General features: G+C 44.2%; 1 protein-coding gene across 14 annotated transcripts in view; it reads right to left on the bottom strand.

Moving 5' to 3' along the window:
- The window catches only part of NEDD4L (NEDD4 like E3 ubiquitin protein ligase), a 342,878-nt gene that overhangs the window by 149,104 nt on the left and 173,341 nt on the right, over positions 1–20,433 (bottom strand). For all 14 annotated transcript variants that reach the window (XM_072757960.1, XM_072757957.1, XM_072757971.1 and 11 more), the window contains 2 exons: positions 3,674–3,755; positions 982–1,020 (listed from right to left, as the gene is read on the bottom strand). In XM_072757960.1, coding sequence (XP_072614061.1) covers positions 982–1,020; positions 3,674–3,755 — 121 coding nt within the window. The remainder of the gene's footprint in view (positions 1–981; positions 1,021–3,673; positions 3,756–20,433) is intronic.

Genomic DNA, 20,433 nt, shown 5'->3' with positions numbered 1-20,433 from the left:
TGAATGTGACCCAGGTGTTAAACTGAAAGGAGACTAAGTAATTTGGAGCTTTACAAGTAGAAACCTGTATTTGAGACTTCACAAAGGGCCAATAACATCTCTCTGCACCCATTAGCTTTTCGGTCCTTCACGAAGTAATTTAAAATGCATCTGGTAGAGGCTACACATAGGATCCACCAAGTATTGCAATATCGATGCCATATTTCAGCTCTGAACAGAATAGAAAACAGATGTCGTATATAGTGACTGAAGTTTGGAGCACGTAAAATACTATTGTGATTGAAAGGAAGAAATCAGGACCAATTGTAAGGGTCCAACAGTATTATTCTTCTTTAGGAAACTACACTCATCTGAAGATCTCTTCTGGAACATTTCTAGAGGTAAAGAAGTTTTTAATATCACAGCTATGCAGGCAAAATATATTCATTTAGAAGAGGATAAAGCCCTCCTTCCTTGCCAGTCAAAAGCTGAGAAGTTTACTATTTCCAAAAATTTTAGTACAAAAAATATATCAACCACCACAAAAACTTCTTGAAAAGTAATCTCCATTAATTCAGAAAATTATCATTTCTATATATAGCACTTCTAGGTGTTAAATATACAAGGTTGGGGAAATTTTACCTAAATACATGCACACCACTAACTGAATCACAAAACTCTCCGTAACTGGAACATGACTGGTTATTTCTAGGTTTCTTTTTAATCACGTTGTCTCTGTTGCTTTATCTCTAATGATGACTCTTTATGTCTCTAAAATATCCTCAAGTGAAACTAATACCTCACCGTACCTCAAGTGAAACTAGTCTGTATTTTGCTATTACTAGTCATTCTTTGAAAATTTAGGCCACATAAAGGTGGCTACCCAGTCATTTTTCAAAAAGAATTTCACATAAAAATTGAACGGCTTCCACTCAATATGAATCTATTGTGTTATCAATCTAGTTATCAACAACAATTATTACAAAAAAATGAAAAACTTACTCTAAAGTAAAATTCTTCATTCCACTTTGGGTTCAGCGTCTGGAAGAGAAATTATCTTGTAATATCTTTTACAGTCTTTGAAACATGAACAGTTACTCGTACAATACAGTCCACAGATTTTTCTTGAACTTTTTTTTGTGACTACAAATAAGTGCTAAGAGATATTCAAAATGACAATGAAAAGCATTTAATCAATTGAGACTGTTCTGTAAATCAAACTACATGAGAAGGGGTGTAATAATGAAACAGGGAATTCATAGAGAAGAAACCATAAATTGCATGCTATCAACCAAAAGGAATAATGTCGGGGACCTACAAAGAGCCATCATCATGAAAAAATATAAAGATTTTCTTCAAGAAATTCACATTCCCTTGATTATTTCATCAAGAAGGAAATGAACTTTGTTCACTTCTCTCAACCTACCACAAATCTGTTTTGGAGAGCAAGGAAGCAGCTGGCAGAAAGGCAAAAGTATTCACTATTTATATAAATACTGAAATCTGAAGAATATTTTATAAAGAAAAATATTGATGGTCAGATTATAGTACATGGAAAAAAAAAAAACCCTGCCAGCTTCAGATCAAAAGTGGATTATCCTCCAAAATAACCAATGTTCAAAATCTTCACCTTCATTTCCTTCAATCCTCCTTGTCCTATTCCTGTCTATCCATCCATCTCCATATCCATCAAGCACTCTATCTCACAAGAACATGGAAAGGATACTTTTGTCCTCAAGATGGACAAAAGATGGACTGCCAAGCATCCTTTCAAACTAAGATGAAACAGAAACTGTGCAAGAATACATATAGGCATGTTTGTGCATTTGGACAGGCGTTAAGACCCTTAACACATCCCTCAAAAACCAAATGTGCAGACTAAAAAGAAAAAACCCACCACCTCACCCAGGGCTACAGGTATTGTTTAGTCCGAATGAGATTTGCCTTTATCAATCTATCCCCTTTAACACAGTACGAGGAAGCAGAGATAGGACACAAATGCACCGTAACAACCACCACCACGCACACGCAATTCACACAACCATGAACTGGTATTTTTAAAAAATCAGCACTTTGCCCACCCACAGCTCAGGAGGGAATCCGATCCGAATGGATGGGGGTTCACACTTTTTTTTTTTTTTTAGCTGTGAATGGAGCTGGGGATACAATGAGAGAGAGAGAGAGAGAGAGAGAGAGAGAGAGAGAGAGATACAATGAGACAGAGATGCAATGAGAGACAGAGATGCAATGAGAGACAGAGAGAGAGAGGGAGGGAGAGAGGGAGGGAGGAGGGGAGGGAGAGGTGCCAGGCTGGCAGCCGGGCAGGTAGGCAGGACCTGGCCTGGGGGGCGATGCGGCCCCGAGAAATGCAAGGCGCACCTGGCAGGTAGGGGACCAGCCCGGGGCAGGGGGACAGCAGCTCCCAAAGCAAAGCAGCAAAGCAGCACAGGAGCGCGCCGCTCAGCGCAGCAATACTAACCGGGAGGGGGAGGCTCCCGCGACGAGGGGCGGCCCGGCGGCCCCCCAGCCCCGCTCGGTCCGGCCCGCGCCCCCGTGCCCCGCGCCCCCCGCGCCCCGCGCCTCCCGCCTGCGCTGCAGGGCGCGCCCCCGCCCCCGCCCCGCCCCGCCGCCCGCAGAAGCAGGGACAGCGCCTGACACCGGGAACAATGGGCTCCGAGCTGCTCCGGAGTCCTCCCCACTGATCACAACACCGGCTCCTGTTTGCACAACAGATTTTTAACGCCACTCACGAGGCCAGGTGGAGGACGAGCCACAGAGGCTCCTCCTTACTTAGAATGACCCGGGCAAGGAGCTCAGGTGTTTGCACAATGGAAGGGAGTGAGCATTTTTTTAAAGCCCTCATGTTCTCCAAGGTACGGTCATCACACCAAGTATTAGACTATCTACTCCCCAGAGGTGATGGGGAAAATAGCACTCCCTGATAAATAATACTCAAGCACAGATAAGAACAGTTCTTTGGATTAAAAAATAAATTCCATCTTCAATAAATGCCCCAAATATGGAGTAAATACTTAAGATTTACACACATACAGACACATACAGACACAGGGAAACATGGTAGTAGATGAATTAAAATAGAATTATGGAAACATCTTTAATGAAATCATGTAATTAAGATTTAGAAAACAGATACACATGTTTAGTAACTAAGCAAACATTTTGCTTCTTTTAGTAATATTTGCTTCAAGGGAAACCATTCCTTTTGTGTCTACCAATCTCACAAGCCACTCCATTTCATTAAATGTATTTTAAATTATTTTAAAAGTCTTCATGAAAGATAACAAGCCAACAAGAACAAACCCTTGTCCAAAAAAAAAAAAAAAAAAAAAAAAAAGAACCCTTGTCTTACTGTATTCTTGCAGGGAAAAAAAATTTGCTACTTGTAATAATACTTATTTTAAATAAATAATACTTATTTTTAAAAATACTGCTTTTAACAGTCATTTAACTAAAAGCCAGGATGGATATCTTGGGTTAATCCTGAAAAGTGTGGTCTATGTTAAATGTACAGATTTAACACTGGGAGATACTAAAAACAAATTTAAATAATAATAATACTGATGCTTAAAATAAAAATACTGCCAAACTTAAAATATAAACTTCTACAGAGCCAAAGTACTTAATTGGATTAAATTATTATTTAGATGAAGCTTAATTAAGGATGGGCACCTACCTTTTTAATGGTTTTTGTCTGTACCAAAGCGAGTTCTCTATTCTCATCTGCTACATACAATGAAAGTTTCACATACGGATCACTGTAAGAAAATATTTCATATTTAGTGAGATTATACTTTTCATTTAAAAAAATACAAAAAAGGTAGACAAAACCCAAATGAAAATGTCACTTAATGACCCAGTTTATGTAAATTTCACAAACTAAGCACTAACATTTTCAACATGTCTATTAAGTAAATATACAAGGAAAGTTTCTATCAACCAGAGCCAGTGATATGTATTTAAAAGCAAAACTCTCTAATAAATAAATCTTAAAAAAAAGAGGGGCACCTGGGTGGCCCAGTCTATTAATCATCCAACTCTTCATTTGGCTGAGGTCATGATCTTGGGGTCCTACGATCAAGTCCCATCAGGCTCCCTGCTCAGTAGAGAATCTGCTTGTCTCCCTCTCCCTCTGCCCCACCCCCTGCTCACACTGCCTACCCTCCTCAAATAAATCTTTAAAACAAACAAAAGCATAAAAATATCATGAGGCATATGAAAAGTACACTGACTTTACTTTTAGGGGTAAGGGGTAGAGAGAAAGAGGGGGCGAGAGAATCTCAAGCCCCAACGTGAGGCTTGATCTCATAACCCTGAGATCGTGACCTGAGCCAAAATCAAGAATCAGATGCCTAGCAGACTAAGCCACCCAGGCACCCCTATGCTAACTTTAAAAATCATCTTAACTATTAATTCAAAGGAACTAATCTGCCATATTTCTTTTCCTAAACACAGATTCTGAAAAGATTACAAGAAAGATTACTAAAAGGCATAAAAAAATTTTAGCTGGCTAGCAAAATCTGGCCAAAATATTTAGTGTGCATCTTACGTATATTCTGATTTCTACTATATCGGTAAAAATTATTTTTCCTTTAATGAAGGTAAAACAGGCATTGTTCATCTAAACCAACACCTACCTTTTTACAGATGAAAACAACAACTCGAAATCCAAAAAACTAAAGACCAGGAAATCAAGAGAGATTTGCCCAGTGTTACAGATTTCAGTAAGGTCTAGATTAACTGATCACTTTTAGCAAGAAGCATATTAAAAGGACCACTGACTGTAGACTTTCTACTAAGAGTCTAAGTCCACTCATATGTCCTAGTCTTACTAAACCTGGGATACTAGTTAAACTATCACTCTTCAAGGGTCTAAAACCCAGGTTCTTCTGTTTCACACTGGAAATCCTAAAAACCATAGATAGGGCTCACATGCAATCGACTCCCAAATTTTCACTCATCTAATTACCCATAACTAATTATTTATTTCTATCCAATTTGAAAATTATCCTTTATTGGCTATGCCATGACTATTAACCTTTATTTTGCAACTTTTAAGATATTTTCAAAGATTACACGGAGCATCATAAAATGCTTTGGATTGATTTTTATTAAATACTTCAATAAATATGCCGTGAAATCCTTTGAAAGAAAGAAAGAAAGTCTGATAGTAACAGGAGTCAATATCCAAAACAGAAATCAAAAGTCAGTGAAAAACATTGTTGGTATATACAGTATTTATTACCCATAAGATGCATCTTAATGGAAGCTACATCTTCAAAAAAAAAAACAAAAAACCACAAAACAGCAACAGAATTTGCTTGGTTATACTCTATTATCAGTACATATTTTTAACATTCTGGCTTAAAGAAGGTATTAGTCAATCCTTTGTCTCTTATCCATAAACTCTAAGTATTATTTGATTAAAGAATATTGAAACCAATGTACCTGCTTCTCCTTATCTGGACACTCTCAGCCTCAGAATAAAAGTGAATAAGAGCTAGAACTTAATCTAGGCCTAAAGACCCTTAAGAACACCTTCTGAATTAGAACTATGATCTGGGTGATGAATCACAAGTCTATTTCTAAGGTCAGAGGCTCTTAGACTTTAGCCTATCAGAACTACTTGGGGGAGGGGGTAATTGAAACACAGATTGTTGGGCCCCAAACCCAAAGACACCACCCCTTCCCAAGATCTAGTAAGAGGGGGGGTGGATCCTAGAATTTGTATTTCTAATAAAGTCCTGGTGATGCTGATGCTCTTGATTCAGGGACCACATGCTGAGAACCACTGTTCCAGGTAGTTCCAGGTAGAAAAGGGTATTTTTTAGCTATAGAAACTAATTTTCTATTTCCAGCCACCAAGCTATTGCTAAAAAAAGCTCAAGGTCTGATTATCCCTGTTATCTCAAACACAGGCTCTGAGCATGCCATGGAGGGAGATGCGCACACTCACACACACAATCCCGTATTACAGAGACACCACAAACTCTGCTGACTGCCATCTCTTGTTTTCATGGCCCTTGGCTATCATGGCTGCTGCATCACATAACTGCAATAAAGCCTGAGGTGGTCGCTTTAATAGGACACCCATATCCTTCTACTAATCATTTATTTGCTTTGGTTTGAATCCCCTGAAGAATCCACAGTAAGTGACACAAGCAGTAGGGACTTGAGAGTGGGGTCTCTGAGGGGGCCAAGGTCTCCCAGTGGGACAGCGAGGCAGGTCTAAGCATGTCATGGGCGCTCATCCAGGTAGAGGCAGGTATTAGGGTGTTGGCATGAAAGATCAACCAGGAAACTCCCTGGAAGAGAACGCAGCAGGGAGAGAGATCCAAAAGCGTGCAAACTGATATAAGGATGGTGAGACGTAAGTATATGGAGAGGGAGTGTAGGGCACAGGATGAGCTGGCTGCTGGCAAGACAGCAGGGGGTAAGTTCAAGGGTGGTGGGTGGTGGGTGAGGAGGTGCGGGACAGTCACCCACAATGGTTCCCGGCTCTTCCTTTCTTATGGAACAGCACCATTTGCATCAACGAATATTTACTGAACACCAACCACATTCCAAGGACTCTGCTAGGAGCAGACACAAGTGCCAGGGAGCTGGGGAAAGGAATGAAAAACAAAAACCAAAGATGATTAAAACAACAAAGGCCACCAAGGGGCATGTATGAATTGCCCTACTTTGCTCAGCTGAGTGAGGACGATGGCAGTTTCCCCATTCCAGCAAGGAGAATGCTAGAGCACGAAGCTGAGATGCAGCTGAGATGTGGGCCAGGGCATTAAGCATCAGAAAATGAGGAGGGGGATCCCTGGGTGGCGCAGCGGTTTGGCGCCTGCCTTTGGCCCAGGGCGCGATCCTGGAGACCCGGGATCGAATCCCACATCGGGCTCCCTGTGCATGGAGCCTGCTTCTCCCTCCGCCTGTGTCTCTGCCTCTCTCTCTCTCTCTCTCTCTCTCTGTGACTATCATAAATAAAAAAAAAAAAAAAAAAAAAAAAAAAAAGAAAATGAGGAGGAAGATGCCAGAGCCGCAGGAACAATCACTATTAGCTCGACCCGAGCCTAAGTGCCACCAGTACCAGCACTACCGTCCTCACCACCACAAGGCCAGCACCCACTGCCATCAAGCACCCAATCTGTGCTGGCACACGCGAGCTTCGTGCAGGATCCCCCTGGATCCTCAGGGCAACTTATGAAGCTGGCACGTTTTTCATGAGAAACTGTAAGATATCAAGCAGCCTGCCCAAGGTGGAAGAGTAAGCAGGGGAGGTGGGAGGGGACGCCAGCTGTTTGCTCCAGAACCCAGCTCTCCCAGCACGTGTGACCCAGCCATGCCACAACACGCTCCCAGCTGACCACCAACAGAGCTGGCTGGAAGGAACGTCTGGGGGCCAGGAGTCCCTAAAATTCTGCCAAGTTGGAAAACATTTTGTACTGGGGCTACTATCATGACCTACTTTTTATCTTTGTTGCTCTAGTGTCTGGAGGAAGAGCAAGACGCCTGGGCTGAGTGTCTACCTTTGGGGAAGGCCACACCTTGAGATCGGATCTTCTCACAACACCCCCAAATAACTGGCTGTATACCTCGGACAAGTCCCTGTAACACACTGAACCTCCATTTTTGTTATCTCCAAAATAAAGGGGTTCAACTGAATCGGTGGTTTTCAAATTGCAGATTCTACAGAGCCTTACATCTGCTTAACCATCTTAGGGAAAGACCAGACTACCATCTTCTATATTGGGCTTCCATGTTAGAAATTTTTTTTGGACAGGGTTCTGGAATTAAAAAGAAGTTTTAGGGGTGCCTGGGTAGCTCCATCGGTTAAGCGTCTGACTTGGTTTTGGCTCAGGTCACTGATGTCATGGTTGTATGATGGAGCCCTGCCTCTTGGCTGCGGGCCGGGTCGGCTTGTGATTCTCTCTCCCCCTCTGCCTCTGGCTCTCCCCTGACTCATGCACACACGCTCTAAAAGAAATCAATCTTTAAAAATACATTTTTAAGAACTTTTAAAGCTCTCGGACGGCATGATCCCTTTTAGGATATTCTGAATCTCAGAACAATTCAAGCTTACTTCTCATCACTCGTTAGAGCTACAGGCGAGTCCATCCTAGGTAAATGCAGCTCGACTACCTAAAGATAGAGGAGGAAGAGGGAATAAAGCCCTAATCTCAACTGAGAGGTTCTCTCTATCAGAGCATGAAGGGCAAAGGCCACAGTTTTGAGTATGTGAAATCACTCTCGATCACCACTGTGCTAAAAATTTCCCTGCACGTGTTCCCAGCTTCTAATCAACCTACCTGCTAGGAAAAACATACTAACTACACAACAAGCACAACAAAAGGGGCGTGTGTATGCTTGTGCATGTGAGTCCCAGGCAAGGAACTGAAGGCTCTCTCAGCTTAAAGCAACATCCAAGCATCTGAGGACATGCTGCTGGTCAGGTCTGCTGTCCCCAGATGGCCTTCACTTCTGAACACGATGTTCTGCAGAAGTGGTGAAAGGAGTGAGAATTCTGTGTCCAGAGTCTTTTTCACACCTGACTCCGCATTTGCCTTCCAATAAAGACAGCAGTCGCAGAGGAACCTTCTGCCTTCTGAAGTTACCTCTCAGATCCTCAAAACGCCCCCCCCCCCCCATGCCTTTGCTACAAAAGACCAACTCAGTCCTGAGGTTAATGTTAAGACTTACCCCCTCACTCCTAGGCCACTAGGAGCTCATCAGAAGCTTCCAATCTGGGGAGTAGATACAGGGAGCAGGGATTGATGTAGACAGTTCTGGTTTTCATGTTACCCCTTATACACGGTTGGAAGATTTTGTTGGTGGTGGTAACCATTAACACTAATACTTATAAGAAAACACAACAGAATAGGAGGGGCATGGAGGGAAAGAGGCAAGACAACCATCCCTCCCTCCTCCCATGGTACTTTCTCCATTTGATGCCCTTAACCATCTCCGCTGGTCCCAAATCTGTTTCACCAACTCTTTGAGTGACCTTCCAACAGTCACTTAACCACTCTTAACTTCAGACTGTTCACCAATGAAATGGGAACCATTTTTAACTCAGAGAGTTACCACGAGGATCAGATACAATTGTGTGTTACTATCAGTACCCACTGAGCACCAGCACCAGCCACACAGTACAAGTGCCCTACAAGTGACAGCCACTGTGATAGTGATCCTATTCTTTCCTCTTGTGAGACTTCTGAGGTGCTCTGTGGCTCCTTCTGGCCCCCACTTCTGCTGTGATTGCTGATTTGATTGGCCACTGATTACCTCCTAGTGCAAACTGGGGTCCAATGACCACAGCACACTGAGCTCTGCACTTCCTCATCACACGCACTGCACGGCAGCTCCATGGGGACCCCGGTGGAGACCATCAAACTGCTCATGGTATTTACAGGGGGAGCTCAGAATTCACTCCTGCCACCTAGTTCAGTCCCAACGGCTGGCGTGTAGGACAACTCAGGGCCAAGCGTGAGCATTACTCTCTAAGCAGCTCCATTCTTTGTGGATTAGAAGAGAAATTCTATTTCACAGACCTTTGCCTCCTCTGCACAGTAAAATGGTGTAGGCATCACCTTCTTTCCTTTTCAGCCTTAAAAGGAGACAACAAATTCATTGTAGGACTTAAGCATCCTATTTCCTGACCACCTACTGTCCTCCAGGCAAGGAGACAAGCGATGCAAGTAAGACGCTGTCCCTACTCCCAGGTGAATGGGGCACAGAGGAGCAAAGAATGATTCAGACAGGGTGTGCCAAGTCCCCAGGAATATAGCACTCCACGGCGGTGGTTCCTGGCCTCGTGCTCACCAAGGTTACCTGTCATCGGGTGCCTGTCCCCACCCCAGGCCCACCAGATCAGAATCTCCAGGGGTGGGACCTGGGATTCTGCATTTGTCAAGCATGGAATGATTTCTGTGCATTGGCCAATCTCGGCCCCTCTCCCAGAGAGGGATCTGTGAGGCCACGAAGGGAGCACCAAGAGCTAGGTGACGTTTCTCCAAAGGGGAGAGCCTAAGCAAAGGTCCAGTGGCAGGCTAGAGCCAGGGTGTTTAGCACAGCTGTAATCTGAAGGGCTTGGGGAGAAGAGGGACTCCCAGCTCAAACCACTGGGAGCCTTGTATGCAGCTGAAGAGCTGGCCACTGGGTGGGTAAGGACGTGTGTCAATCCTGGCTCCCCTTATTTGTAGCTGTATGACTGTAGAAAACCCCTGTAGCCTCTCTGTGCCTCAAATTTACCATTTATGTAATGGGGACACTAGCAGACTTCCTTTTGTAAGGAGGCTTGAAGTAACAATAGTATCTGGTAAACAGTAAGCTCCCAATACGTGTCAGCTACCTCTGATGACAGTGCTGTCATCATGGGGCTGCTGAAGGGGTGATTCTTTGTTCAGACTCATTACAAGGAAATGAAACAGTAGGTGGAAGGCCCCAATGGCAGGCTCCTGCACCAAGGACCGAAAAAGGGCTGAACACAGAAGCAGTGAGGGTCAAAAACAAAGGACAGGGAGCAGCCCGAAGGCGTACTGCAAACACCTGGGAGGTGGCTAACTGAAGGTGGTGAGGAGGTCAGGGGAGGAGTGCAGACCAACTGCTAACTTTCGGGCCTGGATGACCATGTGCAGTCTCCCACTACAAAATGGGACTGGGGCTCTAATCCCTTATTGGGCCAGAAACATCATCCACGGACAAGTGGGATGCACCCACTGACAAGGCAGCTCTACCATTTGGGGAGAAGCCCATGAATTCCAAGGCATCACCAATGGCCTTCCTTTATAACCAAAGTCCTTTTACACAGCTCTCGGAAGTTTTGGGCCGTCACACAAGAGGCCCGGCAATGTTTTGCTTCCTGCCCATGATGTTGCATTTGTATCTAAGTCCGCAAGGGCATCACAGAGGCTATGGTCTGCTCTCAGAGAATTCAGAGATGGGCCTCATTCCACCTTGTCACCATTAAGCGGAAACAGTGCAGACTCGCCGTCTCCCAGAGAGAGATGAAAATAAGATCTTCTGGGCTTGCCCAATGCTCGGCCTCCAGGGCCACGGCGGAGGAGGACACTTAGTCTGAGGCCACAGTAATGGAGTGATCTCCATCTGACTGGCTGAAGTGTTCTAGGACAAACAAGACTGTGTAGAGGCAAATCCTCTTGCAACAGATTATTTAGTTTTGTCAGACTCAAAGGTCTTTGCTGAGATCTATGAATTTTACAGGAGGCAGGGCAGTGAGGACAACAGGTGGCAAGAGGGCGGAATTGCCTCCACTGGGCAGAGCATTCAAGATGGCTTACGATCGGGCTGTCGTTGGAATGACAAGGCCTTGTCCCCCAGCTATAAAAGTGTCCTTCCTAGATATTTGGATATCAGAGGAACAATGAGAAAGGTCTTTATTTTTCGACCGTTTCTCCCTCCTAAGGGAACACACAACTGTAGCCTGAAGGAAGCAATAATTCTTTCCTGTAACATGAGATTGCCCAATATGCCACTGGGACAGCTTCCCTATTAGCCAAGAACAGAGGGATAGTGTAGCATATTACATCGTGCTGTAGATCAAATTTGTTTTGACTGCCTGATGGATCTGACACACAAAGACTTAGCTGACCCAGAGAAAGTCTCATTGGAAAATCTACGTGTTGGAGGTTTTCCTCATTATTTTCTCTATTATAGCCAGTGCTGCATAAATTACTGACATCTGTAATAAATAGCACAAAATAAGGCAAAATATTACCTAGAAACTGTGAGAGAATAAAACACATGAGTTTAGCAATAGTATTGAACCTGAAGTTTCTAGTCTAACAAATTGTCAAAGATGGAAAAAAGGTGTGACACTTTCTGAAGAGGCAGACATCTGAATACTCTCTACTGGAAAGAAATTACTCCAAGTTTTCTGGAAAAGAACATGGTAGCAGGTATCCAGTATAAAGAGCTGATGCCTTTAACTCAACAAGCCTATTTCTAAGGATTAATCGTAAAGAAATAATCAGATGTGCAAACGGATATTTACCTACAAAAGATGCTCATCACAGCATCACATATAAAAAGAAATTAGAAGCAACCTTTCAGTCCAATGGAGAAATGATTGAATAAATTATGGTACAATCATGGGCTAGAATATTAAAACCATGAAAATGTTTTCAAATAAATGTAAATGGGAGAAAATAATTATGGCATAACATTAAGGAATAAGGATCTAAAAATTCTTTATATATATGAGAATAATTGAGAAAAATATAGCTAAAGTTAATAGTTCTCCTCTCTAGGTATGTTTATGAGTTATGTTTTTTTTCCCTAGATTTTCTACTGTGAGCAAGTACTTTTAGGAGAGGTAGAGTGAGACGGAGAAGCAGATTCCCCGCTGAGTCGGGGAGCCAGATGCAGGGCTTGATTCCAGAACCCTGGGATGATGAACCTGAGCCGCAGGCAGACGCTTAACTGACTGAGCGCCCCAGCAAGTACTATTTTTATATACAAAAAAGAGTCATGAAAAAACCAATAACAGTTACACACATGTTTTTCTACCATAATAAACTCTTCAAGGAGACACTGAAACCTGTAATTTCATGGCTAATCTACGTTACAGTAATGAACCCAAAAGGGCTTCAAATTTTTTTTCTGCTCAGAAAATTGCCTTAAACGGATGAGTACTGAAGATTTTTGAAAGACTATGCATATAGATTCCAGCCCATGAGACTTAATGAAAGGCATGAACGAAATACATCACTCATCACCAAGAGTGGCAATGAGTCACTCTATACAATCTTTCAACAAATATAAGACAGCAATGGATCCGTTTACAGACAAATGAATTCTTATGTTGGTTGAAGGCAGGTTAAGAGAGGCATTAAAATTTTACAGCTTAGCGTATTCTGTGAAACTGCTAAAGAATATAATTTTTGATGCTTCAGTTATGATTTTATTGTTGGAAGAAACTAGTGGCTTACCTCTATCCTAAAACCTTCCCCATCACCTAAGCCTTGAAAAAGCTGGTCGGGATGGACACTCTCCTGGTCCCCTGCCATCTACAGCCGTCCCCAGGGGAGGTCCCAAACTTGGGTCATGTGAGAACCCCAGGGAGCCTGTCAGGGGGGATGTATGCCCATCTGTCTGTCTCTAACACACAGTTTCGTTTTTATCTAGGTAGACATGCAACAGCCCCTGAAAGTATTCAAGCTAAAGGAATTTTTTTAATGAATTTTTTTAAAAAAACCACAACTTTGTGTAAAACCAATGTTTCCTTATGTTCTAATAGTAGAACTATCGTTCATTTCCTTTTTTTTTTTGTTATCGTTCATTTCCTATTGTCCCTAAAAACCATTTCACCTACAAAATACTGAAAAGTTCATATAGCTGCCAAAGGAAGTGAATAGTTACAACTTGCTTTTATCTCCAGCATATTCTATTAGGTCTTTGCCCCCATATACATGCAACTACCACAGGTTAAGAAAACACTTCTTTCTAGTGATGCTTTAGCAGAGCGGAGAGCAGCTCACAAAGCCACAGAAGGGGAAAACAAAGACACCTCCCTTTTCAGAAACTAATAATTGCTTTAATTCCTCAAATAGTCACCAAGTGTCCATCACATGCAAAGAACTGTGGGGCACCCATGGGGGAGGTCAAAGAAGTGGGTGACAGGGGAATACAGACAAATAGACAACAGATGAGAAGGGGCCCTCAAAGAGGCTGTCTACCCCTCCCCTCTGGAGAAACCAGAGTCAGATGAATGTACGAAGCGTTGGTGTTGCCTTTATGAGATGGTTGTGTATCTTAGGAACTCAAAGCAGCTCATCAATTTTTATGATCATTCTAAGACCATCTGAAATGCAGGGAACAGCTTATGAACAGAAGCAGTAACTTCCAGTAACATTTATCAAGCACTGCCTGGGTGAACAGCATTGTACTTGATGCCTTATGCATATACCATCTCTAATCCCTAAAACAGTCCTGGCAAGGAGGAGGTTAGTATCCTCATTTCATGAATAAGGAAAAGCTGTCCTCATATATATGTATACACACAAAATGCTATGCAGCCACTGAAATGGTATTAATGAACTTGATTCAGGTGCCTTTAAAGAGAAAGTCTAAAAAAATTGTATATTGCCACAACTATAAAAGCAAAAAAAAAAAAAACAAAAAACTACTGCATTATAAATATACCAAACTATAAACTAGTGTTACCACATTAAGGAGACGGTGAGCGTCTCCTCTCCTTGCTCCATATATTCCAAATAATAGATGTGTCACTGTTTAGCTGGGATGCTGAGACGAGAGGGCGACCGAGCTAGTCCTGCCAGCCCCACGGTGGGCTCCACCCCCCACTTCGGAAATAGTTCCAAATGGCAGCAACTAGAAAATTCAAGTTAAAAGTATTGAATGCATACCTATTAAGAAGGTGTGTGTGTCAAAGATAAACTCAAAATGGATGAGAGATCTAAATGTGAGACAAGATTCCATCAAAATCCTAGAGGAGAACACAGGCAACACCCTTTTTGAACTCAGCCACAGTAACTTCTTGCAAGATACATCCACAAAGGCAAAAGAAACAAAAGCAAAAATGAACTATTGGGACTTCATCAAGATAAGAAGCTTTTGCACAGCAAAGGATACAGTCAACAAAACTAAAAGACAACCTACAGAATGGGAGAAGATATTTGCAAATGACATATCAGATAAAGGGCTAGTTTCCAAGATCTATAAAGAACTTCTTAAACTCAACAGCAAAGAAACAAACAATCCAATCATGAAATGGGCAAAAGACATGAAGAGAAATCTCACAGAGGAAGACATGGACATGGCCAACATGCACATGAGAAAATGCTCTGCATCACTTGCCATCAGGGAAATACAAATCAAAACCACAATGAGATACCACCTCACACCAGTGAGAATGGGGAAAATTAACAAGGCAGGAAACAACAAATGTTGGAGAGGATGCGGAGAAAAGGGAACCCTCTTACACTGTTGGTGGGAATGTGAACTGGTGCAGCCACTCTGGAAAACTGTGTGGAGGTTCCTCAAAGAGTTAAAAATAGACCTGCCCTACAACCCAGCAATTGCACTGTTGGGGATTTACCCCAAAGATTCAGATGCAATGAAACGTCGGGACACCTGCACCCCGATGTTTCTATCAGCAATGGCCACAATAGCCAAACTGTGGAAGGAGCCTCGGTGTCCATCGAAAGATGAATGGATAAAGAAGATGTGGTTTATGTATACAATGGAATATTACTCAGCAATTAGAAACGACAAATACCCACCATTTGCTTCTATGTGGATGGAACTGGAGGGTATTATGCTGAGTGAAATAAGTCAATCGGAGAAGGACAAACAGTGTATGTTCTCATTCATTTGGGGAATATGAATAATAGTGAAAGGGAATATAAAGGAAGGGAAAAGAAATGTTGGGAAATATCAGGAAGGGAGACAGAACATAAAGACTCCTAACTCCGGGAAATGAACTAGGGGTGGTGGAAGGGGAGGAGGGCGGGTGTTGGAGGGGAATGGGTGACGGGCACTGAGGTGGACACTTGACGGGATGAGCACTGGGTGTTTTTCTGTATGTTGGTAAATTGAACACCAATAAAAGTTAATTTAAAAAAAAAAAAAAAAAAAAAAAAGAAGGTGTGTGTGTGTGTGTGGAGGGGGGGAGTCATTTAGAACTTCAACATGAATCTCTGATTTAACAGCCAGAGTTAGGTAAGTTAGAGCGTAAAGAGGTCCCCGAGGGCCTTGAAAGAAAGGCATACAACCCAGGAAGTGGAGGAACAGGGAGTATCTCATGTTCCATGGCATCTACGTTCAACATCCTGTTGGTGGACTATGCTCCATCACCCTTGCACCAGCACGCATCTCCGTGTGGGGCCTGTGCCAATGAGGTAATGTTTAATTGCCAGGCCAGGGCATCTCCTTTCTCACCCCTTTAGGAGGTTCTAAGAAACATCCGCCAAATGCCTCAAGGGTTGTCTTCCCACGCACATTTAAGGGAGGGAGCAAATCAAATCCACGTGCTCAGGAGGGAAAGAACTCATTTTCCGAATCGATGAGGGGAGACTTCGCACAAGAGTCTCTCTTCTGAGAAGGTCATTCAGGAGTGCGGGGGACACGTGCACATACAAACCACATACCCACATGGGGCAGGATGCCACGGCCTCAGAGTGTCTAGAAAGCTTAGGGGGGTTTGCTGCCCATTGTAAGTGAAAATCTCGAAATAATCCATCTAGAGATCAAAGGATGTGAGGATGTGCACTTCTCAGACTAGGAATGAAACCACCAAGTAAAACGACTTTGATTTGGTGATATGGTGCTTATTTGTCTCTCAACGTGGAAATCTTCAGCCAAACGACCATTATATCAAACATAACTGCATCCACTAATTTCAAATGGTCATGATTAGTTCAGAGGTACTTTTTAAACATTTTCTTCAACTTTTAGTGACTAGTCACGTTTGTTACCTCCCCAGGACCAGCCCCAAGTAAAGTAGTGGACAATATCCCAAATCCACAAGGGCCCTAATTTTAAGGGTCCTAGATAACCATAAGCATAGGAGTCTGGCACGTACAGCAAAAATATGTTACTCAGGTTCACTTTACGTAACTTTAAATACTCCTTGGATGCTCTGAACACAAATGTATGAAATGAATCATCTTCCCATTACCTCCCACCACAGTCCCAGACATGGTTCCACGAACGAAAATTCTGTCTGGAAAACAAATTTTGTAATGTGCACACATTTCTAAAAATGCACGCACACAAAGCCCTATTACTGTTAAGAGAGCATTTGGTCTTTGTCGATAAATGTGCGCATTTAGTTCATTTTTAAAAAGATCCCAGAGGAACGTCCGGGGGGTAATAAACCCATATGACAATTTAGCCTCCATATAAAAATGCATACTTTCAAATTTATCACACAATTAAATTCTATGTCCTCAGTCTTCACTGATCTGAAACACTTAAGTAGCTATTCTGCTCATTTAACTGAATAATTAGCATAACCCCAAAGCCATATGTTTTCAAAGACCAATTTATCTCTAACACACCTGTACATTCACTTACCGTAGAATTCTGCTCCACAGAATTCATTCCTGCCTGCGAAAGTGTTATGCCCTCTAAATGTTTATGTAAATTGGTTTGCACCAAGAGTTATAAAGCTTCTAGAACTCCAAAGAAGTAAAACAGACAGGAATTCCAAGAAGTAGTTCACGCGGAAACTCTCTGGGAGGGGGAAACAAGTTCATAACGGATGCGTACACGGCTATCAATGAAGTCTGCAAATACGAATGGCTCTTGCCCTTAACATCCCAGAGAAGAGTCACACCCTCCTTCCAGAACTTTCCTTCACGCCCGGGATCCTGAGCGGGAAGAACACAGGTTTGAGTCTTACAAGTCCTACGGATCCTAAATGATTGTGGGACCTAAGTGCTCAATCATCCCCAAAGAAGTTCTTTGAAAACCATACAGTCCAACTCTATTATTTAAGCACTAGTTTACATTCTAGCAGAAATACAAATTTGCTCAATCTATGTAACCATCCAGGCCAGAGAAGGCGATCTATGGGGGACCCAGGCAAAGGTTCCACGTAAGAAGTCTTGTGTCACAGAGGATGCTGCAGAAGTCAGTGAGATTCATCAGGGAAATCTTCGAATAGTCCCCATCCGAGCCCCACATCCTGTCACAAGACAGCTCCCCCACCCCAAGAGCCTACTCCTCCTCCCCTTGCTCCAGGTTACCTACTGAAGGCTTTGCTCTGCTCTCACTTGGTGCCCACGCTCACGGCCAACGAGAATAACCACCCGAGCCCTAAGAGGGCTCAAAGGCAGACAGGCCCATGGCCTAGCGCGGGCACCACCACCTTGGCTGGGACCTGGGGATTAGGGGTTCCAGAGGTTCTCGAGCTGCGGTGGGCATCTGAATCACCTGGAAGGCTGACCAAGTAAACACCCGGGTCACTGGGCTCCCATCCTTGAGTTTCCAATTCTGATCTGAGGCAGGACAGGGCAGTCTGCATTTCTCACCATGTGCTCCTCTGGGTCCCCCGGCCCCAGCCTGGGAAGCAAGGAGATTCCACTTCTCTCTGTTTCCCCAGGATCCCGGACAAGGGGGTTCATTCAACTCTGTGTTTCCACCCCCCTCAATCACCCCTGCAGGAGGGAGGGTGGGCAGAGGGGCCGCCTCACCTCTACTGGCTGCCAAGGTCTCTGCCGCTGACCCTGCCCCGGTTGCCTGGGTTGCAGGAAGGGCAGCCCACGGGCCTACCTGTGATTTCAACCAACCAGTCGGTACCGCTTTTTGTTTATTTCAAGGGGAACCGGGGGGAGGGGGGGTAGCAGAGCAAGTCCCTTCTCGCCCATTTGAACACACACCACTGTCTAACGAGAGAACGGTTACAGGTACCCTGTAAAAACATGAGCCTGTCGGGAATTCAGTTCTAGGGCAAGTTCAGCTCTAAAAGAAACAAGGGAAAAATCTGAAACGAGGCACTCGGTCAGCCTCTGTTCTTAGGGGAGTCGGACAGGACAGTGACACCGGCTCATGGACTTGTCTCGTGGCTCAAGAGAAAGGTCAATCCAACTCGAACTTCAGACAAAAATTCAAAGATTTTTTTTAATCAATTAGATCCCTTTACCCCCAATTTATCAAGTCAGTAGCCAACACACACACACACACACACACACACACACACACACACACACACGTGCATAGTCACAGAACGGCAATGCCATCAGCCAGGATGGGGCCAGACTTCCAGGGTGGTCACCCATGGGTGACACCACCCCTTGGCTAATCCCACCTGGGTCTTTGTGATGAAAAATGAACCCTGCTGATCAAAGGGAGGGACCCTGAACTCGCTGCCACAGGGGCAATCAACCCGGAGCTGTGCAGCCCTGGAAAAGACGGCCAATTCTCGAGTAGAGAACGAGTCAGGGAGCTCAGCCCCAATTGATTAAACAGACGAAAGGTAGTTGTAATGAACCATGAAGAGTGCTGGTTCCCATGGCCGGGCCACCCCTCTGCTGTCACCGCACCCTCAGGGGCCACTGGGACTGATGGCAGCACAGGAAGGGAGGTATTCAGCACCCCTTGGCCATCATGAGATGGACACAGAGACGAGACCCCCCACCCATGCCCGGGAACGAAGGTGGAGCAGAGGGGATGCCACCCCGAGTGAGCCTGGGAAAGACAGGGAAGCATGTGAGGGGACCCCAAGGCAGCTGTACGCCCCCCATGTCCTAGGCACACAGACATCACCCTCTCTACCCCCTCCCCCCCCCCCCTGCGTTGGCTTGCGCCAAGCACTGCCCAAACACTTTCTGTAGACTCTTTCCTTAGACCTACTTAGTAAGAGTCTGCACTTCTCAGGGGGTAGGAATGACAGTGGCACTCGGGAGCCAACCCCAAGACTGTGCAGCTGTCACTACAAGAACCTCCTTTCGGGCAGCCTGGGTGGCTCAGCGGTTTAGTGCCTGCCTTCAGCCCAGGGCATGATCCTGGAGTCCCACATCGGGCTCCTGCATGGAGCCTGCTTCTCCCTCTGCCTGTGTCTCTGCCTCTCCTCTCTCTCTCTGTATCTCATGAATAAATAAATAATCTTAAAAAAAAAAAAAAAAAACTACCTGTACCTGGATGAATAAAGAAAGCAGCAGCTCATCTTGAACCATTCCCTGGGTTTAGGACTAAATTGTGCTCCCCTCCCAACAAAAGACAGAGAAGTCGAAGTCCTAACCCCAGGGCCTCAGAATGTGACCCTATTAAGAAATAGGGCCTTGGGATGCCTGGGTGGCTCAGCAGCTGAGCATCTGCCTTTGGCTGAGGGCATGATCCTGGGATCCATGATCGAATCCCACATCGAGCTCCTTGCATGGAGCCTGCTTCTCCCTCTGCCTAGGTCTCTGCCCCCCCACCTCTCATGAATGAATGAATGAATGAATGAATGAATGAATGAATGAATGAATAAATAAATAAATAAATAAATAAATAAATAAATAAAATCTTTAAAAAAAAAAAAAAAGAAATAGGGCCTTTAGGGACGCCTGGGTGGCTCAGCAGCTGAAAGCCTGCCTTCAGCCCAGGGTGTGATACTGGAGTCCTAGGATCGAGTCCCGCATCGGGCTCCCTGCAGGGAGCCTGCTTCTCCCTCTGCCTGTGTGTCTCTCTCTCTGTGCCTCTTATGAATAAAAAAAGAAATTCTTATAGATAGATAGATAGATAGATAGGGCTTTTTGGGGTGCCTGGGTGGTTCAGTGGTTCAGCATCTGCCTTTAGCTCAAGTCATGATCCTAGAGTCCTGATATCAGGTCGTGCATGAGGCTCACGGGGGGAACCTGCTTCTCCCTCTGCTTGTGTCTCTGCCTCTCTCTCTGTGTCTCTCATAAGTAAATAAAATCTTAAAAAAGAGAAATAGGGCCTTTAGGCCATACTAACTGAGGTAACATGAAGTCCTTA

The sequence above is a fragment of the Vulpes vulpes genome, chromosome 5 (assembly GCF_048418805.1).
Source record: "Vulpes vulpes isolate BD-2025 chromosome 5, VulVul3, whole genome shotgun sequence".
Lineage (NCBI taxonomy): Eukaryota > Metazoa > Chordata > Mammalia > Carnivora > Canidae > Vulpes > Vulpes vulpes.
This window is presented reverse-complemented; position numbering and strand designations above follow the sequence as displayed.